This window comes from Cetorhinus maximus, chromosome 2 (genome assembly GCF_964194155.1).
Source record: "Cetorhinus maximus chromosome 2, sCetMax3.hap1.1, whole genome shotgun sequence".
Classification (NCBI taxonomy): Eukaryota; Metazoa; Chordata; class Chondrichthyes; order Lamniformes; family Cetorhinidae; genus Cetorhinus; species Cetorhinus maximus.
The window spans coordinates 11,766,668-11,792,480 of record NC_135880.1 but is presented as its reverse complement, the minus strand read 5'-3'; the positions used below and the strand labels follow the sequence as shown (position 1 = coordinate 11,792,480).

At 41.5% G+C, this 25,813-nt stretch overlaps 1 protein-coding gene across 1 annotated transcript in view; it reads right to left on the bottom strand.

The window, feature by feature from the left end:
• The window catches only part of rgs12b (regulator of G protein signaling 12b), a 246,381-nt gene that overhangs the window by 157,078 nt on the left and 63,490 nt on the right, over positions 1–25,813 (bottom strand). The window contains exon 3 of the mRNA XM_078556924.1: positions 25,478–25,597. Coding sequence (XP_078413050.1) covers positions 25,478–25,597 — 120 coding nt within the window. The remainder of the gene's footprint in view (positions 1–25,477; positions 25,598–25,813) is intronic.

Genomic DNA, 25,813 nt, shown 5'->3' with positions numbered 1-25,813 from the left:
TTTGCTTCTACGGAACAAGAAGGGTCTGAGTGAGCACTATCTGTCCTGATTTGGAATCAGAGTTTATGTCTCCGTCTTGCGTTTTTTAAAAAGAATGGGGAAAGCAGGGAGGCTTCGTTTAAAAAACAGTGGGAGACTTTGTTTAAAAAACAGCGGGAGACTTTGTTTAAAAAACAGCGGGAGACTTTGTTTAAAAAAACAGCGGGAGACTTTGTTTAAAAAACAGCGGGAGACTTTGTTTCCTAGGGGATCTTTTTACTCTGAAATCATTTATTAAATCTGCCTCATTACACATTACCAGATCCAAAACACTCAGGGACAGAGGTGGGAATCTGTGTGTGGAGCCAGAAGAAATGGGAGAGATACTAAATGAATACTTCTCATCAGTATACACCAAAGAGAAGGACTTAGCGGTCGATTTGTCTAGGGAAGGGTGTGTAGATAGCCTGGATCATGTTGAGGTCAAAAAAGAGGTGTTAGGCGTCTTGAAGAATATTAAGGTAGATAAGTCTCCAGGGCCAGATGGGATCTACCCCAGAGTGCCGAGGGAGGCAAGGGAGGAGATTGCTGGGGACTTGACAGAAATCTTTGTATCCTCACTGGCTACGGGTGAGGTCCCAGAGGACTGGAGAATGGCCAATGTTGTTCCATTGTTTAAGAAGGATAGCAGGGATAATCCAGGAAATTACAGGCCGGTGAGTTTTACGTCAGTGGTAGGGAAATTATTGGAGAAGATTCTTCGTGACAGGATTTACTACCATTTGGAAGCAAATGGGCATATTAGTGAGAGGCAGCATGGTTTTGTGAAGGGGAGGTCGTGTCTCACTGACTTGATCGAGTTTTTCAAGGAAGTGACAAAGATGATCGACGATGGAAGGGCAGTGGATGTTATATACACGGATTTCAGTAAGGCCTTTGACAAGGTCCCTCATGGCAGACTGGTACAGAAGGTAAAGTCGCACGGGATCAGAGGTGAGCTGGCAGGATGGATACAGAATTGGCTTGGTCATAGAAGACAAAGGGTAGCAGTAGAAGGGTGCTTTTCTGAATGGAGAGCTGTGACTAGTGGAGTTCTGCAGGGATCAGTGCTGGGACCTTTGCTGGTTGTGGTATACATAAATGATTTGGAGGAAAATGTAGCTGGGCTAATTAGTAAGTTTGCAGACGACACTAAGGTTGGAGGAGTTGCAGATAGTGAAGAGGATTGTCAAAGGATACAACGGGATATAGATCGGTTGGAGACTTGGGCGGAGAAATGGCAGATGGAGTTTAATCCTGACAAATGCGAGGTAATGCATTTTGGAAGGTCTAATACAGGCAGGAATTATACAGTAAATGGCAGAACCCTCAAGTGCATCGACGGGCAGAGGGATCTGGGTGTACAGATCCACAGGTCACTGAAAGTGGCAACGCAGGTGGATAAGGTAGTCAGGAAGGCATATGGCATGCTTGCCTTCATTGGCAGGGGTATTGAGTATAAAAGCTGGGAAGTCATGCTGCAGCTGTATAGAACCTTGGTTAGGCCACACTTGGAATATTGCGTGCAATTCTGGTCATCACATTACCAGAAGGATATGGAGGCATTGGAGAGGGTGCAGAGGAGGTTTACTAGGATGCTGCCTGGTCTGGAGGTTATTAGCTATGAGGAGAGGTTGGAGAAACTCGGATTGTTCTCACTAGAGTGATGGAGATTGAGGGGCGACTTGATAGAAGTTTACAAAATTATGAGTGGCATGGACAGAGTAGATAGTCAGAAGCTTTTTCCCAGGGTGGAAGAGTCAATTACTAGGGGACATAGATTTAAGATGAGAGGTGAAAACTATAAAGGAGATGTGCGGGGCAAGTTTTTTATGCAGAGGGTAGTGAGTGTCTGGAATTCGCTGCAGAGGAGGTGATAGAAGCAGGTACGATAGTGGTGTTTAAGAGGCAGCTTGACAAATACATGAATAGGATGGGAATAGAGGGATATGGACCCCGGAAATTGCAAAATGCTTTAGTTGACGGGCAATATGATCAGCGCAGGCTTGGAGGGCCAAAGGGCCTGTTCCTGTGCTGTACTTTTCTTTGTTCTTTGGCACTCACTCTCACCTCACCTCGGGAGTTCAGCTCTTTTGTCTAGGTTTGAACCAAGGTTGTAATGAGGTCAGGAGCTGAGTGACCTTGGTGGAACTCAAACTAGGCATCAGTGAGCAGGTTATTGCTAAGCAAGTGCCACTTGATAGCACTATTGATGACCCCTTCCATTACTTTACTGATGATCAAGAATAGCCTAATCGGGCGGTAATTGGCTGGGTTTGATTTGTCCTGTTTTTGGCATACAGTGAGTTGTTTAATTGTTCACCACCATTTACAACTGGATGTGGCAGGACTGTAGAGCTTAGGTCTGATCCTTGGGTTGTGGGATCGCTTAGCTCTGTCTGTTGCTTGCTGCTTATGCTGTTTGGCATGCAAGTAGTCCTGTGTTATATCTTCACTAGGTTGACACCTCATTTTTAGGTATAGCTGGTGCTGTTCCTGGCTGGGGATCTCCTGCACTCTTCATTGAACCAGGGTTGATCCCCTGGCTTGATGGTAACGGTAAAGTGGGGCATATGCCATGAGGTTACAAATTGTGGTGACTACAATTCTGCTACTGCTGATGGCTCACAGCGCCTCATGGATGCCTAGTCTTGAGTTGCTAGATCTGTTGGAAGAGGGAAGTGAATGTACTATCGTCAAGTTTGAGGATTACACAAAGATAGGTGGGAAGGCAAGTGTTGAGGCTGACACAAAGAGTCTACAAAGGGATATTGACATGTCAAGTGAGTGGCAAAAACTTGGCAGATGGAATATAAAGTGGGAAAATGTGAGGTTATGCACTTTGGCAGGAAGAATAGAGGAGCTGAATATTACTTAAATGGAGAAAGACTGCAGAAAGCTACAGCACAGATGGATTTGGAGGTCCTTGTGCATGAATCACTAAAAGCTAGCATACAAGTTCAACAGGTAATAGGGAAGGCAAATGGCATGTTAGCCTTTATTTCAAAGGGAATGGAGTATAAAAATAGGGAAGATTTGCTAAAACTATACAAGGCATTGGTTAGACCACACCTAGAATACTGTGAACAGTTCTGGTCCCCTTATCTAAGGAAAGATATATTGGCATTGGAGGCTGTCCAGAGAAGTTTCACTAGGTTGATCCCGGGTATGGAGGGATTTTCTTTAAGGAGAGCTTGAGTCGGATGGGCCTATACTCATTGGAGTTTAGAAGAATGAGATGCAACCTTATTGAAACATATAAGATTCTTAGGGGGCTTGATAGGGTAGATGCTGAGAGGTTGTTTCCCGTTGTGGGAAAGTCTAGAACCAGAGGGCACAATCTCAGAGTAAGGGGTCGCCCATTAAGACAGAGATGAGGAGGAATTTCTTCTCTTAGAGGGTTGTCAATCTGTGGAATTCTTTACCGCAGAGGCTGTAGAGGCTGGGTCGTTAAGTATATTTAAGGCTGAGATAAGACAGACTTTTATTCAGTAAGGGAATCAAGGGTTACGGCGCAAAGGCAGGAAAGTGGAGTTGAGGATTATCAGATCAGCCATGATCTCACTGAATGCGTAGAAGACTCGATGGGCCGAACAGCCTACTTCTACTCCTACGTCTTAGGGTCTAAGAAAAGGATAGATACATCTGAGTCTTTTCTATCCTCCTACTCTAGAATTCTGGGCTCTGTTCTAATAGTAGTTCATGACAGACAGTTTCACATTCTAACTACCCTAAGCGTAAGTCTCTCTGCTTAACTTATATCGCTCAGCTTCTAACATCCGAGTGACTCTTCTACATTGTATGAGTCCTATAATGGGATATCCAAAACTGTATGCAATATTTAAACTGTAATCCTACTTAAGATCCAGTATATGCTCTAGTTCTCCAAATCCAAAACTAAAAATTCTTTTGTCCTTTTTTTTTTTACAGTATTACCTATTCTGGTGACACCTCTAAATGATCACTATGCTTCGGTTCAAATCTTATCAAATCTTAAGCTGAATTTCCTTGCTTTCTAAAATATACTTCACTTTTTTTTTCTGCATTGCACTTCTGTATGAAGCTGGATTGATTCCCTGAAATAACCTCTCATGCTAGTAATAGAGAACCCAAAAGCACAATCTAGTTATATTCTTTAAAACTGATCAGTTTACAGCAAACTCCAACCCAGCAAAGTCATTGAGCAAGATGAAAAGTGCAGTGTGAGTCTACCTTTTCTGCAGGAAACCGCTCTATTTTCTCCTTTGTGCTTGTTAATCCAGATCTGCACTTGTTTCATGCAGTGAAATGCCTCATGTGAAGACAGCTGCTTTTAAATGTCCATCCAGTGTGCTTGAGAGGCGAAGTCTGTTATTAATGATCTCTTTGTAGGTCAAAGGTGCCCAAATTTACCAGAAGTAGAAAACCAAAATACTAATTTAGATGATAACATGAAGTACCTTGTTCTTCCGAAGTTAGCAAGAGAAGGAATCATGTTTTTAATTACAAATAGCTTTCCTGAAGCACTGGCATTCTTCAGTTTGCTCCCCTTCTAATCCGTCATGTTGGGCTGCTGGAGGCATCAATTTTGACTCAACCAACATTTTAAAATCAAGAACAATAAAACAGGAAACATAACATTTTTCAGGCAAGAACTACACATCTTATTTCCTTACTATTTCTTCAAAACTGTTCGCTTGGTAAGCACTAAATTTCCTTTTTGCTGCTATTTTCAACAGTAGCAGTGTCAGTCAAGTGAGTATTGGGGAAAAAAATTAGTCATTTATGTTTTTGTAGTCAGGTTGTGCTGAGCCTATTAAATGATGTTCTGCAGTTTTATGACATTTTATTAGTTTTAAATACGATACATGCTTTAACATGACTTTCTCCAAAGCCAATTCTTATGCAAGTGCCTTAGCACAATCCATACTTTTATGGGTTATGAAGTACAGCAACGCTATTTGCACAGAACAAATAAAAATAACTGCAGAAGCTCCATGAATTTATCAAGCTCTAAATAGCTAATAACCTCAGCACACAAGAAAAGGCTGCCAAATAGGGCAATAAAATGTCAGAAGAGTCCAACCATGTCCATTTATTCCTCGGCATGTGGCAGCAGGCATTTAAACAGTGGTCACAGCTAGTTTAAGGTAACAACTGATTATCAGCCAACACAGTACTTGTCTAAGTTGATGAGAAATGTTGGATACACAGTGTTTAGTATCGAAAACATTGCAACACAGGCAAGTACCCAACAATGTGAGAAATAGCCCAGTTATGTCCTGTCCACAAAAAGGAGGACAAATACATTCTGGCCAATTGCCGTCCTTCAACCTATCAATCACCTGCAAAGTGATGGAAAGCGTCATCAACAGTGCTATCAAGCAACACTTACACAGCAATAAACTGCTCGCTGATGCTCAGTTTGGCTTCCACCAGGGCCACTCGGCTCTTGACCTCATTAGAGCCTTGGTCCAAACATGGACAAAAGAGGTGAGCTCAAGAGGGAAGGTGAGAGTGACTGCTCTTGACATCAAGGCAGTATTTGACCGAGTGTAGCATCAAAGGAGTCCTGGCAAAATTGAAGTCAATGGGAATAAGAGGTGGCACCTCTAAATGGTTGGAGTCATATCTAGCACAAAGGAAGATGGTTGTGGTTGTTGGAGACCAATCATCTCAGTCCCAAGACATTACTGCAGGAATTTCTCAGGGTAATATCCGAGACGCAGCCATCTTAATTGCTTCATCAATAACCTTCCTTCCATCATAAAACCAGAAGTGCGGATGTTTGCTGATTGGTACCGAACACTGCGCATTCACAACTCGTCAACTATTTACAATTTATATCAATGCCTTGGATGAAGGGTTGGAATATAAGGTTGCTATATTTGCTGATGACACAAAGATAGGTAAGGGAATAGGTTGTGAAGAGGACATAAGGAGTCTGAAAAGGGATGTAGATAGGTTAAGTGATTAGGCAAAAAATTGGCATATGGAGAATAGCGTGGGAAAATGTGAACTTGTCCACTTTGGCAGGAAGAATAGAAAACCAATACATTACTTAAATGGAGGGAGAGATTGCAGAACTCTGGGGTACAGAGAGATCTGGGTGTCCTGGTGCATGAGTCACAAAAAGTTGGTATTCAGGTTCAGCAAGTGATTAGGAAGACGAATGGAATGTTGGCATTTATTGCAAGGGGAAATCGAATATAAAAGTAGGGAAGTTTTGCTACCAGCTGTACAGGGCGTTGATGAGACCATATCTAGAGCACTGTATTCATTTTTGGTCTCCTTACTTAAGAAAGGATATAATTGTGTTAGAAGCAGTTCAGAGAAGGCTCACTCAACTGATTCCTGGCATGAAGGGGTTATCTTATGAGGAACGTTTGGACAGTTTGGCCTTGTAACCATTGGAGATAAGAAGAATGACAGGTGATCTTATTGAAACATGCAAGATTCTAAGAGAACATGACAGGGTGGATGCCGAGAGGATGAGAGGGGAGATCTAACTTAGAACTAAGGAACGCAATTTAAAAATAAGGGGTCTACCATTTAAGATGGCGATAAGAAGAATTTCTTTCTCTCAGAGAGTCATTAATTTGTGGGATTCTTGCCCTCAGAGAGCAGTGGAGGCAGATTCATTGAATATTATATGGCTGTGTTTGGGAGACAAAGGAAAATTTCATCCCTAGGAAGAAGAAGCATACTAAAGGGAGGACGAGGCAACCATTGCTGACAAAGGAAGTCAGGGACAGCATAAAAGCTAAAGAGAAAGCATACAATGCGGTGAAGAGCAGTGGGAAGCCAGGGAATTGGGAAGCCTACAAGACCATCAGAGGACAACTAAAAAAGAAATAAGGAAGGAGAAGATTAAATATGAGGGTAAACTAGCCAGTAATATAAAAGAAGATTGCAAGAGTTTTTTTAGATATATAAAAAGGGTAAGAGAGATGCAAAAGTGGAAATTGGGCTGCTGGAAAATGACGCTGGAGAAGTAATAATGGGGAACAAAGAAATGGCGGAGGAACTGAATAGGTACTTTGCGTCAGTCTTCACGGAGGAAGACACGAGTAACATCCCCAAAGTTCAAGAGAGTCGAGGGGCAGAGGTGAGTATGGTGGCCATTACCAAGGAGAAGGTGCTAGGAAAACTGAAAGGACTGAAGGTGGATAAATCACCTGGACCAGATGGATTATACCCCAGAGTTCTGGAGGAGACAGCTGAAGAGATAGTGGAGGAATTAGTGGTGATCTTTCAGGAATCACTGGAGTCAGGGAGGGTCCCAGAGGACTGGAAAATCACTAATGTAACCCCCCCTGTTTAAGAAGGGAGTGAGGCAAAAGACGGGAAATTACAGGCCAATTAGCCTGCCCTCGGTCGTTGGTAAGATTTTAGAGTCCATTATTAAGGATAAGATTTCAGAATACTTGGAAGTGCGTGGTAAAATAGGGCAAAGTCAGCATGGTTTCATCAAGGGGAGGTCATGCCTGACAAATCTGTTAGAATTCTTTGAGGAGGTAACGAGTAGGTTAGATAAGGGAGAGCCAATGGATGTTATCTACTTAGACTTCCAGAAGGCCGTTGACAAGGTGCCACACAGGAGGCTGCTCAGTAAGAAAAGAGCCCATGGTGTTAGAGGCAAGGTACTAGCATGGATAGAAGATTGGCTGTTTGGCAGGAGGCAGAGAGTGGGGATAAGGGGGTCCTTCTCAGGATGGCGGCCGGTGACTAGTGGAGTTCCGCAAGGGTCAGAACTTTTCACTTTATACATTAATGATCTAGATGAAGGAACTGAGGGCATTCTGGCTAAGTTTGCAGATGATACAAAGATAGGTGGAGGGACAGATAGTATTGAGGAGGCGGGGAGGCTGCAGAAGGATTTAGACAGGTTAGGAGAATGGGCAAAGAAGTGGCAGATGAAATACAACATGGGGAAGTGTGAGGTCATGTGCTTTGGTAGGAAGAATAGAGGCATAGACTATTTTCTAAATGGGGAGAGAATTCAGAAGTCTGGAGTGCAAAGGGACTTGGGAGTCCTAGTCCAGGATTCTCTTAAGGTTAACTTGCAGATTGAGTCGGTAGTTAGGAAGGCAAATGCAATGTTGGCATTTATTTCGAGAGGACTAGAATATAAAAGCAGGGATGTGCTGCTGAGGCTTTATAAGGCTCTGGTCAGACCACATTTAGAATATTGTGAGCAATTTTGGGCCCCGTATCTCAGAAAGGATGTGCTGGCCCTGGAGAGGGTCCAGAGAAGGTTCACGAGAACGATGCCAGGAATGAAAGGCTTAACATATGAGGAACGTTTGAGGACTCTGGGTCTATACTCGATGGAGTTTAGAAGGATGAGGGGGGATCTGATTGAAACTTACAGAATACTGAAAGGCCTGGATAGACTGGACGTGGGGAAGATGTTTCCATTAGTAGGAGAGACTAGGACCCGAGGGCACAGCCTCAGAGTAAAGGGAAGACCTTTTAGAACAGAGATGAGGAGAAACTTCTTTAGCCAGAAAGTGGTGAATCTATGGGATTCATTGCCACAGAAGGCTGTGGAGGCCAGGTCATTGAGTGTATTTAAGACCGAGACAGATAGGTTCTTGATAGGGGATCAAAGGTTACGGGGAGAAGGCGGGAGAATGGGGTTGAGAAACTTATCAGCCATGATTGAATGGTGGGGCAGACTCGATGGGCCGAATGGCCTAATTTCTGCTCCTATATCTTTTGGTCTTATGGTGTTAAATAGATTCTTGATTAACAAGGGCATCAAGGTTTTTGGGGGTAGACAGGAAAGTAGAGTTGAGGTCACAATCAGATCAGCCATGATCTTATCAAATGGCAAAGCAGGCTCTAGGGGCCGAATGGCCTACTCCTGTTCCTAGTTTGTATGCTCAGGTACTGAAGCAGTCTGTGTCAATATGCAGTAAGAGCTGGACAACAGTCAGGCTTGAGCTGATAAATGGCAAGGTACATTTGCGCCATACAAATGCTGGCAACGTGTTATGACCACAGCCAGTGTTAATTGCTGCACAAACCAAATCCCAGAGGGGAACTTGGCTTGCGGGCCATACCTTTTTTTTGTATTCTGAAAATGAGAAGATGCACCAATCTCAACAGTAAGACGTCCAGAAACATTTTTGGGATTTTAAAAATTAAAAGTAAAACTTTTATTAACAAGAATAAAAGAAAGCTTAAGCACACAAGATTAGTTACACAATTAAGGTTAGTCTTACAAAACATTCCCCAAAAATACTCTCTACTTGGTCAGACCCACAAGTAAACACCTCCAGGTAACACTCCGCTATAGATGTTAACTATAAAAATCCAGTAATATTACACAAGGGAAACTTGTATAGCTTCAATAAGGGCATACCACCTGACCTCTACCCTCTTCTACTCTGCAGTGGAATCCATTTCAGAATAAAACTGCTTGCTGCAGCCCAAGACTTTTCTGGTTTGACTGGATGGTTGGTTGAAGCAGCATCTCCTCCCAGCCCAGAGCCAATAGCTCAGCTATCTCTATATCCTAAGCTCTATACAGTCACTCTAAAAAACATTTTTTCCCTCCTTTCATCTCAGGTTCCATTGTTCTCAAACCTCTTTGAAACTTAAATCCTTCCAAAATATAAAAGCTTTTATGTCTCTGTCTTGTCTTTGCTTTCAGGTCAATAGAATATGATATCCTCACTACAATTTACTTATGGAATTCCTGCAAGATGCAAACATATTTCTTCTTACCTCTGGTTCCCCTTTGATATTCAAACAAACTCTCAATTTATCTAAAAATGAAAATATTAGATCTAACCCATTTTAACCACTTGTACCTCAAACTTAACACCTCTTTCCTTTTCATGTTTTAAACCCCTCAGACAACCTGACTCCTATCAGTCTTTGCCCAGCTTATTTAAATCACACACATACATGCACAGACATCCAGCCTTCTTTACATAATATTCCCCAAAAATACTTTTAAAATAACATCCATTCTCACAAACGACCATCTCCAACAAAATAGAATCTAAACGTCTCTCCTCGACATTCAAAGGCATTATAATCGCTGAATCCCCCACTATCAACATACTGGGGGCTACCATTGACCAAACATTGTACTGGACCAGCCATATCAATACTGTGGCTATAAGAGCAGGTCAGAGGCTCGGAATCCTGCAGCAAGTAACTCACCTCCTGAGCTCACCAAAGCCTGTCCACCATCTACAAGGCACAAGTCAGGAGTGTGATGGAATACTCCACACTTGCCTGGACGAGTGCAGCTCCAACGACACTCAAGAAGCTCGACACCATCCAGGACAAAGCAGCCCACTTGATTGGCACCTCATTCACCACCTTCAACATTACTCCACCACCTATGTACAGTGGCAGCAATGCGTACTACACACAAGATGCACTGCAGCAACTTGCCAAGGCTCCTTCGACAGCACCTTCCAATCACACTACCTCTATTGCATCGAAGGGCAGCAGATGCATGGGAACACTACCACCTGCAAATTCCCCTGCAAACCATACACATTCCTTACATGGAACTATATTGTCATTCCTTCATTTGTCACTGGATCAAAATCCTGGAACTCCCTTCCTAACAGCGCTGTGAGTATACCTGCACCAGATGGGCTGCAGCAGTTCAAGAAGGCTGCTCACCATCACCTTCTCAAAGGCAATTAGAGATGAGCAATAAATGCTGGTCTTGTGAGCGACGCCCACTTCATATGAAAGAATCAAAATAAAGAGAAAGTGCTCTTATAATGTCCACAGAATCAAAAGCTCTGAAGACAGTTCTTTCAGTCTTGCTCCCAACAAGCAAGCAGTCTGTCTCAGGGTTACAGAACGTGAGCTATCGGGTGCCTGGTTGAGAAACTCTTTCCAAGAAAGAAAAAAAGCTGTTTTGCAAGGGCAGCCATCCTATTTCAATGCTATCATATTTCACTCAGAATGTACAGTATTTCTGAGTAGTAGTAAAATACTATAAATAATGCCTTTCAGTATTAGTTACACCAAAAATGTTATATCTTTGTCAAACAGAAAGTACTCTAAAGCCGCATGGTTTAATTCCTGATAATGTTGATCCTTTACAGGTCAGAGTGTTATAATCCATCCTCAGAAACTTGAACATAGGTCGATTCAGCCACTTTTTTGCTATTAGAATTAGTTCATTTGTACTTTGCTTCAGTAGTTTTAAACAAGGCGCCCTTGGGGCAGTGGCTCTTAAAGTGTGATCCACAGACTGCTAGTCCAAAATGCAAGTCACTGACAGATAACACCAGAACCAAGGTTATATGACACAACAGGCTAGAACACTCATACCCACCACTCACATGACATCAGACAACCAGACTGGCCCCCACATGAGTCGCCATAAGCGCGAGAAACAACAGTGTTGTTTTGTATGAAAGACTTATGTTACTGTTGATTTTGTCTGATTAATATAGCTGTAGGGTGTTCATTTCTCAGAAGATTATTGTGATGATTTCAAAACACTTATTTGAATGTTTAAAATAATTATAGTCACTTGTAGCACTGATGTTCATAATATGAAAATATCTATACTTTTCTTTCAGGCATGAATTAGTAATTAACTTATATTTAGTTTTCAAAAATGCACAAATTTATTATGTTTAGTAATGATAAAGCAGTGAAACATTTATAGTTCCACAAGTTCCCATTAATTCTAATGAGCTTTTGTGCAGTAACAAACAAAGGCAGGTAGGATAGGACCACTAGGTGGCCCATGGGATCTTTTGACCCACCTAATAGTCCACAGGCAAAAACATTTAGAGAACTTCTACTCTAGGGTCATAAGAAAAAACAGGTTTTTCCAGCGCAAAACAAGTGGAGTTTATGCCATTCCTGCCGACCAAATAGAATTCAATCTCTCAACAGATGACAACGGTACGCTTAAAAAATTGGGGGCATCACTGAAGAGAACTAATAGCAGGGGATAATAGTGAAAGACAAAGAAAACCAAATTTTCTGAAATTGCTCGAGGTTTACCATAACTAATTCCCCAGAGGCTCTCTCTGAAGGACCAACACTCACTTTATTTACTTTTTTTTAAATACTGTAGAAACCGTTACTGCTTTTATATTTCTAGCTAGCTTTCTCTCATACTCTAATTTTTTCCTCCTCATTATCTTTTAGTCATTTTTTCCTATATTCTGTCCAATCTTCTGGCCTGCTACACATCTTTGTGGAATTATGTGCTTTTTCTTTCAATTTGATACTATTTTTAATTTCCTTAGTTTGCCACTTCCCTTAGAGTCTTTCTTTCCCACTGGAATGTACCCTGAGTATTCTGAAGTATCTCCTTAATGTCTGCCACTGCATCTCTCCTGACTTGTTCCTGAACCTAATTTCCCAGTTCACTTTAACCAACTCTGTCTTCATGCCCTCATTATTGCCCTTATTTAAGTTTAAAACATTAGTCTTAGATTCACTCTTCTCTCACTCAAACTGAATGTGAAATTCAATAATATTATGATCACCACTACCTCGAGTGCCTTCACTGTGAGGTCATTAATTAATCCTGTCTCATTGCACATTACCAGATCGAGCACATTACCTGCTCTCTGGTTGAATCAAGAACATGCTGCTCTAAGAAGTTGTCCTGAAAATACTCTATGAACTCATCAGCCAGGCTATCTTTGCCAATCTGATCTGTCCAATCTATATGTAGATTAAAATCCCCCATGATTATCACCATACCTTTCTCACAAGCCCCCATTATTTCCTTCTGCATACCTTGTCCTAGTGTGGTTCCTGTAAGGTGCCCATAAAACCACTCTCACGAGTGACTTCTTACCTTTACCATTTCTCATCTCTACCCAAACTGATTTTACATCTTAATCTCAAGAATTAAGGTCATGTCTCTCTACTGTACCAATGTCATCCTTAATTATCAGAGATATCCCTCCACCCTTTCCTCTCCACCCATGTCTCTGTAACAGCTATCAGACCATATGTAATTATTTCTATTTGTAATGTTAATTAATTGGTTTTGTTACAAATGCTACATGCATTAAGATACAGAGCCTTTAATTCTTTTTACTATTTCCATAACCTCTAGCATTATCTGCTGGTGCACTCATATTTGTACACTCTGTGCCTTCCTGTCATATCCTGATCATCATTACTCTGATTTCTACCTTGCTGTCTTGTATGGTCTTTTCTCTTTAATTTATCACGTCTTACCAAACTTGATCCCTCGCCCCCACTAATTAAAGCCCTCTCTACCACCCTAGTTATACAATTCACCAGAATACTGGTCCCAGGACGGTTCAGGTGAAGACTGCCCCAACGGTATAGCTCCCACTTTCCCCAGCACTTGTGCCAGTGTCCCATGAATCGAAACCCATTTCTCCCACATAGTCTTTGAGCCACACATTAACTCTATAATATTAATTACCCTACTCCAATTTGGTCGTGGCTCAGGTGCTAATTCAGAGATTACCTTAGAGCTTCTGCTTTTTAATTTAGCTCCCAGCTGCTCACACTCCCTCAGCAGAACCTCTTTCCTAGTCCTACCTATGTCGTTGGCACCTATGTAGAACACACACTGGATCCTCCCCCTCCCACTGCAAGTTCCTCCCCAGCCCTGAGCAAATGCCTTGAACTGTGGCACCAGACAGGCAACACAGCCATCTGGGCTCTTGCTCTTAGCTTCAGAGAATTGTGTCTATGCCCCTGACTATACTGTACCCTCCTACCACTACTTTCCTATTAACTCCCCACACTTGAGCGGCTTCCTGTATCATGGAGCCATGGTCAGTTTGCTCATCCACCCTGCAGCCACTGCTTTCATACATACAGGTTGCAAGAACTTCAAACATGTTAGATAACTGCAACGGCTGAGACTCCCCCATTTCTACCTTCTCAATCCTTTTACCTGTCTCACTCACAGTACCACCCTCCTGTCCCTGACAACTGACCAAATCAGAAGACCCTATCCTAAGGGGTGTGATCACCTCCTGGAACTAAGTGTCCAGGGAACCTTCCCCCTCCCTGATGCATTGCAGTGTCTGCAGCTCGGCCTCCAGCTTAATGACTCTGAGCCAAAGTTCCTTCAGCTGCAGGCACTTACTGCAAACATGTTTGCCCTGGATCACACTGGCGCCCAGGAGCTTCCACATCCTGCAGTCGCAATACATCACCTGCCCTGCCACCTTTATTATGTGTTACTTAATTCTTTTTCTTAATTAATTTATAATTAATAAACCCTACTACTCCCAATAAGCTTTAATGCCACTAGTAAACCTTACTAATAACACCTTACAATTACTAATAAATTACTTGAGCTTTGAAGATAAATGCACAAACTACTCACCAATTATTTGCCTGTCTCCCTGTGATGTCACACTTATGATTTTTAGAGTCGTAGAGTTATACAGCAAAGAAATAGGTCCTTCGGCCCATCGTGTCTGTGCCAGCCATCAGCACCTATCTGTTCTCATCCCATTTTCCAGCACTTACACACAGCCTTTGTTTCTGTCTTTACGGCAAATAATATAGCAAATCTCCCAGAAATAATAGAGAACCAAGGGGCTTGTGAAAATGAGGAACTGAAAGAAATTAGTATTAATAAAGAGGCAGTACTCTTTCAGGGGACCAAAAATATTTTTTCAAAATTTGCTGATGGCACAAAACTAAGTTGGAATGTAAGTTGTGAGGAGAATGAAAGGAGGTTTCAAGGGACTTGGACAAGCTAATGGAATGGGTAAGAACATGGCAGAAGGAATAATACTGTGAATTAGCGCGAATTATCCACTTTGGTAGAAAAAATAGAAAGGCAGAATATTTCTTAAACAGTGAGCTGTTAGGAAGTGTTGATGTCCAAAGGGACCTGGGTGTCTTTGTTCATGAGTCACTAAAAGGCACAGGTGCAGCAAGTAATTAGGAAGGCAAATGGAATACTGGCCTTCATCACAAGGGGATATAAGGGGGGTAAAGATGCCTTGCTGCAAGTGTATAGAGCCTTGGTGAGATTGTACCTGGAGTACTGTGTACTCCTTATCTTAAGGAAGGATATAGGGTTCCTTAAGGTAGTGTCCTAGGCCCAACCATCTTCAGCTGCTTTGTCAATGACCTTCCTTCCATCATAAGGTCAGAAGTGGGGGTGTTCACTGATAATTGCACAATGTTCAGCACCATTCGCGACTCCTCAGATACTGAAGCAGTCCATGTCCAAATGCAGCAAGACCTGGGCAATATCCAGGCTGGGACTGACAAGTGGCAAGTGACATTCGCGCCACACAAGTGCCGGGCAACGAACATCTCCAATAAGAGAGAATCTAACCATCGCACCTTGACATTCATTGGCATTAACATCGCTGAATATCAACTATCAACATTGACCAGAAACTGAACAGGACTAGCCATATAAATACTGTGGCTACAAGAGCAGGTCAGAGGCTAGGAATCCTCTAGCAAGTAACTCACCTTGACTCCCCAAAGCCTGTCCACCATCTATAAGGCACAAATCAGGAGTGTAATGGAACATTCTCCACTTGCCTGGATGAGTGCAGCTCCAACAACACAAGAAGCTTGACACCATCCATGACAAAGCAGCCCGCTTTGATTGGCACCACCAATGCACAGTGGCAGCAGTGTATACCATCTACAAGATGCACTGCAGAAACTCACCAAGGCTCCTTAGAAAGCACCTTCCAAACCCATGACCACTCCCGTTTAGAAGGACAAGAGCAGCAGATACATAGGAAAGCCACCATCTGAGAGTTTCCTTCCAAGCCACTCACCATCCTGACTTGGAAATGTATTGTCTTTCCATCATTGTCGCTGGGTCAAAATCCTGGAATTCCCTCCCTTACAGCACTGTGGGTCTACCTTCACCACATGGACTGCAGCAGTTTAAGGCAGCAGCTCACCACCACCTTCTCAAGGGCAATTAGGGGTGGGCAATAACTGCTGGCCTAGCCAGCGATACCTACATCCCATGAATGAATAAAAGAAAACTTGCCATGGAGGCAGTGCAACAAAGGTTCACCAGACTAATTCCTGTGATGGCAGCATTGTTTGGTGAGGAGATATTGAGGAAGCTTGGTCTGTATTCTCTAGAGTTTCGATGAATGAGAGGTGATCTCATTGATACTTACAAAATTATTACAGGGTGTGACAGGGTAGATGTAGGTAGGATGTTTCTCCTGGCTGGTGGGTCTAGAACCAGAGGGCACAGTTTCAGAATAAGGTGTAGGCCATTCACAACCAAGATGAAGTGGAATTTCTTTACTCAGAGGGTGGTGAATCTTTGAAATTCTGTACCCCAGAGGGCTGTAAAAGCTCAATCATTGAGCATGTTCAAGGCAGAAATCGATAGATTTCTGGATACTAATGACATCAAGGGATATGGAAAGTGGCATTGAGATAGATGATCAGCCATTACCTAATTGAATGGCGGAACAGGCTCAATGAGCACAGTGGCCTGCACCTGCTCCTATGTTCCTATTGTTATGGGGAGGAGAGAGACAGGCAAATTGTACTTATTACCTCTCACCATATGTCTGTAAGCAGGTGTTTTGAATTATTTTTCAAGGATGCACTGGTGTTTTCCCAAACCCTTGGTTTGTGAGATCCAATTTACTAAAAACTCACAGCAAACACATCTTATGATTAACTCAGAAGGTTAGTTTATTTCAGATTCAAAACCTGGGGAAGGCGCATTTGCAACTTCCCACTACATACGCACACTAAAGAAGAGGGATAGAAAAAAAAGTTTTACAACTATGGATGGCAACAGTAGAAGAACCACAGAAATGAATATTAGCCCGCGTGATTTTCAGAGTCCGAGAAGTCAAAGCCCAGAGGATGCTTCCTTTGTGGCCGAGTTCATCCACGATGAGGCTGGAGACGACAACACAAAAATCCTTGAAACGAATGGTGCTGCAACATGGTGGGTTATCTTTACTTAGGCCGCCTAGCAGTCGTTGATCAGAGGCTTTTAGAATCAAGCAGGCTTCAAGGAGTTGAGGGATGATAATCGACAGCTTGTTCAGCCAGGTGGCTGGAGTCCTTTCCAGCTGATGTTAAAACAGCCTGTGACGCCAAAGATGCAATGTTAAAACTGACCAGAAGGCCAGAGGCTTGGGTAGTATGACATGGCCCGTTAATGGTTAAGTGCAGCTTAACAATCAGTTTCCATGCTTCTGGCCAGAATTCAATTGCTCCCTAAGTGGCCTCCTTTTGAAATGGACCTGGATGGTCCCAGGTGTGAGATGAGTCAGTTAAGAGCTGTGCAGGCACAAAGAGTTTTGATTTCTCTCTTTTGTTAGGGAGCCCATTCGACTACACTTCCTCTACTTTCATTGATTACGAGGGGTCTGTACAATAAGGTGTGAGATTCCACAAGCTGAGAGAGGAATTGTTCTTGTAACTCCTAGTGGTAGTTCCCAGGACAAAGGGCTAGTCCTGTGGTCATAGGACTTGTAGCAGCCATATTTTTGGTTCAGCAGAAAGCCCATTTTTTAAACATGGCAAAAGGCTGAAGTTTTGGATTTCCTTTTATGTCATATGGACCAAACACTACGCTCTCTCTCTCACGCTGTTTCTGAAGTCGCTGTCCCCACTCTCTTGCGCCAATTCTGCAGCTGCTGTCCCTGCTCTCTCGCACGATTTCTGAAGATGCTGTGCCCGCTCTCTCTCGCACTGTTTCTGAAGCTGCTGGCCCCGCTCTCTCTCTCTCTGGATTTCTGCAGCTGCTGTCCCCACTGTCTCTCTCTCGCACGATTCCTGAAGATGCTGTGCCCGCTCTCTCTGGCGCTCTTCTGAAGCTACTTGTCCCGCTCTCTCTTGCGCTGTTTCTGAAGCCACTGGCCCCGCTCTCTCTCTCTCACGACTTCTGCAGCTGGTGTCCCCACTCTCTCCCTCGCACGATTTCTGAAGCTGCTGTCCCCGCTCTCTCTCTCTCTCTCACAATTTCTGCAGCTGTGCTCCCTGCTCTTTCTCTCTCTTGCTGTTTCTGAAGCTGCTGTCCCTGCTTTCTCTCGTGCTGTTTCTGAAGCTGCTGTCCCCGCTCTCTCTCTCTCACAATTTCTGCAGCTGTGCTCCCCGCTTTCTCTCTCGTGCTGTTTCTGAAGCTGCTGTCCCTGCTCTCTCTCTTGTGCTGTTTCTGAAGCTGCTGTCCCTGCTCTCTCTCTCATGCTGTTTCTGAAGCTGCTGTCCCCGCTCTCTCTCACGCTGTTTCTGAAGCTGCTGTCCCTGCTCTCTCTCTCAAGATTTCTGCAGCTGCTGTCCCTGCTCTCTCTCTCACGCTGTTTCTGAAGCTGCTGTCCCTGCTCTCTCTCTCTCAAGATTTCTGCAGCTGCTGTCCCCGATCTCTCTCTCTCTCTCTTTCTGTAGTTGCTGTCCCTGCTCGCGCTCTCTCATGCTGTTTCTGTAGTTGCTGTCCCCGATCTCTCTCTCTTGTGCTGTTTCTGAAGATGCTGTCCCCACTCTCTCTCGTGCCGTTTCTAAAGCTGCTGTCCCTGCACACTCTCTATCTCGTGTGGTTTCTGAGAATAAGCTGGTTATAAGAGAAGCTAATAAGAGAGGCAAACCCCAAAAGAAGTTGCATAATTGAGTTGAGTTTATTGCAAGGTACCAGACAAGATGCAGCTAGCCTTGTCATGCAGATGTGTTTGTACTGGAAAAGATGAGACTTCTAAGGCTAAAGCAAGGCTAGTTGCTAGTGGTTTTGATGAATGATTGGGTGACACAGATATTAGAGTGGAACCTCACAGCTGGAAAAATAATCTTAAATCTTTTCAGTTCTTCTGGCCACATATTCATGGGAATGTGGATAAATCAACATCAAAACCACCTTTTTGCAAGGTGATAGTTTTCAGAGCGAAATGTTTCTGAAACCGCCCAGAGAGATAGAAACTACAGAATAGAAACTACAGAAACTATACAAGTGTATCTATGGCCTAAATTATATTTCAAGACAGAGGTATTTTTTGGTGAGATCCATTTTGCTGAAAATAGTTCAACTAAAAGCAGATCCTGCAATGTTTTATTGGTATCATAAAGGAAAATTTTCAGACATCTTCATGATGCATGTCGATGATTTCTTATGGATGATACTGTAGAATTTGTGAAATCAGTTACTAATAAGATTAGAGTAGAATTCAAAATTGGGAGTCAGGCTTCTGGGGCTTTTAAATATATCGGTTTAGATATTAAGCATAGTAGGTCAGGAATAAGTTTAAATCACCAATCCTATTTAGAGTGTTACCTCCATTTTTTATTCTTTTACGGAATGCGGGCATCACTAGCAAGGCCAGCATTTATTGCCCATCCCTAATTGCCCTTGAGAAGGTGGTCAGCCAGTGCTGTTAGCAAGGGAATTCCAGGATTTTGATCAGTGAAGGAACAGGTGATATATTCAAGATGGTGTGAGACTTGGAGATGAACTTGCAGCTGATGGTGTTTCCAAAGTTAGGTAGGTCATCGTTCCTTCAGGGGTAATGCACACTTTACAGAAGGTGCAAGTGAGAAAAGGTTACAGATTGACCTTGCTGAATTGAAACAAGTGATGGAGAGAAAGAAAATCAATTAAAAATAGGTCGTTGCAAGTCATCAATTGTCTGTTTTATGTAAAGAAATTCCTGCACAAAGAAATTGTTGGGGTCCTAGAAGAGAGGCATCTCGCAATGCAATACTTTGTACAGAATAGGGAAGTTCTTTGATTGTTTAAAAATTTACTTGTTTTATTTAAAGAGAAAGAAGAGAATAGGTTAATTATATTCCATGTTTAATTATGTGTAGGTGGAGGGCATTAATTGTCGATTCACTTGAGTATATAAAAAAAGACATTTACTGAAATTGTGGGGTAGTTGAGTTAGGAGGTATATGCTCCTAATGTTTTACTCTGTAAATAATTCTAAGAATGAGTAAAGATTGGATTCAGTAACATCCTCCACCAACTGGCTTTCCGAATTAAAACATCTGGCAGCCATTACTTCACTGCTTTGCTATCATACTCCAGACCTGCCTCCCAAAATCCTCCTGCCTTACCTTACTCCTCTTCTTGGTATTACATTTTGAACACTCCTGATGTCTGGAGTCATTTGCTTTTGGATGCCATTTTCTTTGCTACAGTTATTTGTTAGAGTGCAAGTTATGTGCAGTGCTATTCTCCAGAGTTCAGCATTAGGACCATTGCACTTCCTGATATATATTAATGACTTGGAATTGAGTATACAAAGCATAATTGCAAAGTCTGTGGATGACATGAAACTTGGAAATGTAGTCAACAGTGAGGAAAATAATAACACAATTCAGAAGGGCATCGACAGATTGTGAAATGGGCCAACACAGGGCCAACGAAATTTACTGCAGAAAAGAGTGAAGTGATGCATTTTGGTGGAAAGAACTTGAAGAGGCGATAGTAAATATTAAAAGGGGTGCAGGAACAGAGGCTTCAGAGGTATACATGCAATCTTTGAAGTGACAAGACTGCTTGAAAAGGCTGTTAAAAGCATATGGGATCATTGGCATTATAAGGCCGAGGAACGATAGAAATCCACTTCCTTTCTGTCAGTTAGGATTCAATCATTTTCCCCATTCTTGCAGGCTGTGCATTCCAGACAATAACTTACCGTGCATGTAAAAAAAAACTCATCTCAGTGCTGATTCCTTTGCCTTTACCTTACATCAGTGTCCACTGGCTCTTTCTCTCTACTCCAAATAACTGAAGTCCCACATCCCTAGTTCCATTCCAGCAAACATCTTTTGCACCATCCCCAAGACCTCTTTTCTAAATTATGTGGCCCAGATTTGGATACAAAATGCCAGCTGAGGCACAACAAGTGATTTATAAAGGTTTAGCATAATGTCCTTGCTCTTATACACCTGATAAGCCCCACGGCCCAATTTTCAGCGACTCTTCGGCCAACACGTTTGTGCGCAAGCTCTAGGCACGCCATCCACTTTGAGCTGGCTTTTGGCCCTAGACTAATTTTACTCAAAGTTTTCAAATTATTTCAAGACATTAAACTGAAATGTCACCAACAATGCAAGAAGCACTACAGTGCTCCTTTTGATCCACTTCAGCATACAGAACTGAGTTTTAAAATATGAATAGGTTAAACATCCGAATTGCAACTGTAAAACCAAATCCATGTAATCTCAGACTATCCCAACTTTATCAAAAAGATGAATATAATTTTAGCAACACATCAAAGGGAGCAGTTTGCAGATTGTTCAATAAACAATGTCCTACACCATGCAATCCTCTACTTGATCCCACTATAACACCATGGTGATGCAACGAATGGTGGGCAGATTTTTTTCCATTAGAGAGGGGAGGAAAATCAAGGGTCACATCAGCCAACTTCCATATATCTTCTTTCCCCAACAGTCGAAAATATTTTGCAATTGCCATGAACGAACAAGATGGGGAGAAAATGCCTCATTAAAAAGGGAATGTGGTTACAGTCAAGGCAATCTATAGTGCAAGTCACTGCATAAACCATATTTAGCAGGATAATCAGAGTGAACATACAGCAATGGAAAATAACCCTGCTGCGAGCAGAACCAGACTTTTCCCAGACATTACTTTAATGTCTAGACTGCCACATCTTATATAACAGCAGGAAACTGCAACAAATAGTATTTGTTAAAGTATTCACTTCTAGAAAAAATGGGGAAAAGAAAAACTTGCAAGAAAAAGCAAGAAAATGTGCCCATATACTCCTTACACTCTACTTGTTGATGTCAGATAGCAAGAGCAATACAAGATAAACCATGCCAGCCATCTTCAGCAGCGTAGAAAAGTAGTTATAACAAGATCTTCATTTCAGTTGTAGAACAGAAAAAAATTCTAATTTAACATATAACTTCACTCTGTCATAATATACACAAATACAGATAACGCTGATCTTCAAGTAGAAAACTTAATTCCATAATGACTGATCAATAATAAAATGGAGAGCTTTTTTTCTCCAGAAAGGCATTACTACCCACTGCTGTCCGGTGAAAATGCTACAAATGTTGCTCTGATTAGTAGTTATTATAAACTGTTAACTAACGCAAATAAATCTAATTTTTGTGAAACCAAAAATTTGTATTTGTTAACGATTTATATTAAGGAAACAGAAAATTACCTTTTCTAAAGTTGTTTAAAGGCAAATTTTTTTGAGCTTATCCTCCTAAGTTTTTATACATTTAGAAATTCAGTATATACATCAGTGCATAGTAAAACTGATTAAGACCAATCATAAATTACCGCTTAATATTAGCTGGTCAAATGTACAACATTAATTTTTAAACTGTATCTTATATTCTGCTTCCTGTTACTTACAATATTATATGACAAATGATCACAAAGTATTATAAAACTATTAATCAATTTTTCTTATTTTACAACTCTAGCCAGCATTATAAATGGCTTTGGGAATTTAAATATTTACATCTGAGCATATTCTTCATGTCCATAACACCATGACAAGCAAAGCACAATAGTTTTTCTTACCCGATTGCCTATGAAAGTATGCTCCATGTACGGTAAATTTTTCAGAAAATGTTCTTGGCACAGATTACAGCACATGGAGTAGAAGGAAACTGCTTAATACCAATGCATGGCTTTTCTAAGATGTTAAGTGAAAAAGTATTTCTGTTTGATAGAGTCCCATCATTTTCCTGGATCCTCCCTTCCGTGTTCTCTCTCTCTCCACACTAAATGTTATTTCTCTAGTTGCCCACTGCCTCAGCATGTTAAACAGCCTCAGGCTGCAGAACAATGTTGTACAAGCATGCTCAGCAAAGAAAACTATTAACAGAGAAAAATATTCTGTCACAAAGGAATTTTTTAATTCTTTGATTGCAACACAAGCCTAACAACCAAGCAGTGGCAAAGCAAAATTAAACCTTCTATTTTTGCAATATACAGGTTAATTTAGGTGTTTAGCAGTAAACTAAAATGCTCTGGTATAAATTTGAAATAATTTATAATATTCAAGTCTTATTGGTTGGGGTATTCACTCAAATAGCACTCCCCTTATTAGTCCAATTAATATTTAGTCAGATCAAACTAGTATAAACATCTTCCTTAAAAAAAACATGCAGCAGACCATAAGACAGTATTGAATTAAATGGCTAAATAAAGGCTGTATAATAATGCATTTTATTATTACATTTCAACAATTCAATAAAATCCAAGACAAATTAATGGCCCAGATTTTGCAGTAGTAACAACAGAAAAATTAACTGTGTTCCTCGCCATTACTCCACTTCAACTGACAGCAATTTGCGAGCACACACACATGCAGAATAATGCAGAAATATAGAAAGTGTTGTCTGTGATTTAATGCTCCTCCAGTGGTGCGGTGTTGAGGTTCCCCCCGAGTCTACAATCTCTAAGTAATCAGTAAAGTGATGAAAACTTCCACTTTTATGCTGTTAGCCTCACTGCAAAAACCCTTGAAAAAGTTACATCTTTTTGAATGAGGTGTAACTGGGTTTTTAACGGCATATGAACTTCATAATTACTATTAAACAGCCTAGCTGGTCCTGAAAAGGCAATTTTATATTTATGGAATGCCAGATTTCTTCATTAAGATTTAAAAAGCCACTTTTTTCACAAAATATTTTTGTTTAGTGTCATTTTAACTTCTGTCTTAATCCATAATCACAACCATTTATTTCACAATCTGAAAATTTATATTAAAAGTGAAGACATTCGGTGCTTTTAACTTCCACTTTGCTGTCTGCCTTGTGACAATAGTTCAATAACACATAGTATGTCACTATGCATAATCGCTTCAAACACCAGGCTCGGCAAAGCAATGTCTTTGGCAGACCCCACTTTCAATTTAATCTCTAATTGGAATCTAGGTGCATGCACAGACACAACCGTGCGCACGTGTTTGTGTAATCCAGAATCTGATGCGAGTGAGCAAGACTGTTAAAATCCCATTTAAGAGCCTTCTCACGAGTGAGGCTGAATCTGACTAAGAAATCGCATCTCCGGGGAACAATCAATTCACAAAACGCCTTATACTTAAAACTCAATTTGAATTTGACAAGCTGGATGCTAAAAGAATGTTTCTCCATGTGGGAGAGACCAGAACTAGGGGACACAGTTTAAAAGTAAGGGGCCTCCAACTTAAGACGGAAATGAGAAGAAATTTTTTCTCTTAGAGAGTTGTGAATCTTTGGAACTCTCTTCCCCAAAGAGTGGTGGAGGCAGGGTCAATGAGTATTTTTAAGCCAGAGGTAGATAGATTCTTGACTAACAAGTGAGTCAAAGATTATCAGGGAAAGGCGGTATGTGGAGTTGAGGCCACAGTCAGAGTAGCCATGGTCTTATTGAATGGCGGAGCAGGCTCGAGGTGTCAAATGGCCTACTCCTGCTCCTAATTTGTATGTTCACAGAAAGGAATTTTCAATATTTAGACCACATACTCAGCTGGCAATGAGAAGTATTTGTACAGCAGTACAAAGCACATTTGCGAGAAACTAACCTCATATAAATAAATAAAACTGCTGCTTTTGATCTTTTGTGTTTATTGCACACCTGGGACTAAACTGAAAATGTCAGGCAAATAGGGTTTTTGACAGATTGTTAAGCAGCTTTGCCCTACCACCTAAAAATACAATCAAATCCCAAAGTGTAGTCTGAGTATTTATTTTACCTTCTCTTCAGGAGGCAAACAAGTAATGAAAAGGCACATTCTAATTGACAGCAAGGTTTCTCAAGAAACTTTGTCAAGATGTGAAAGAGGTTGGCCATAGAAATTTATATTTCGACAGTGAGATACAACAGCACATTTGAAGGTTAGTTTTAGGAGAAGGCTACTTCTCTTGCAAATATTGTCAGTTTGCTTCATTCAGATTTTTTGTTTAAGATTTGTTTCTAAACATTTAAATTGGAACACTGGCAACGTTTTGCTAAGATCCTCAATGAAGAGATTTGCGGTCTAAATGAGACAGCTTTGGTGGCTATAGTACATGAAAGGAAAGAGTTTAATCCAATGGGCCCAGCAAAAACCAGGAAGAACAGGAGCTAAAACTGAGCAGAGCTTTTTCAGTTTCAATACCACCTCACAGCAATTTTACATGCACTAATTGGAAACCGGTGTTCGATTTGACCATTAAAAGCTGTCAGACAACTAGTGAACCACAACATTTTAAAAAAACCTCTCTGAGCCTCTGCCACCCCAGACTCCCCTCCCTTCTCAGATGCAAAACTCTGCTAATCTCCGCACGTTCCCAAGCCATAGGAACTAACTAAACTTCTTCCCCTCCATGACTTGCCTCTAGCCTGCCTGATCTGTGTCTGCCAGCCAACCACCTCTCAAGTTTGGCCTCTATCTGATGGGATGTTAATGAGGCCCGGCAATCAAGATTGTCTGAGACTCCCAAGTAGTTCTGCATCTCCCCCAGTTTTACATCTGGGAGTTAAAATTTGGACTATTGTCAAAATATTTAACATCTGCGACGGGCCACAGAGTTCTACGGACCATGGAATTTTTAAACTTACCTCTAAGTCATCCAAGGACCGGGTAATGCTGAAACGTTTTGATCTTCCATATGATCGTCTAACAGAGGAACGTTGGGAAGCTTGTGGGAATCCAACTGCAATTCCAGAAAACTTTGTGCCCTGAAAAATGAAATAAAATATCAATTTTGTACTGTAATTTGTAAAATTGAAAAGAGAGCTTCCATAATAACTTAGAGGAAAATTGCATTGTATGTAGTGCTGCATTAAACAGAACTGGAGCATGCAAGTTTAAAAGCAAAATACTGTGAAGAGAGAAACAGAGTTAATGTTTCAGATCATTAACCTTTCAGAATGGGGAAAAGTTAGAAATGCAAT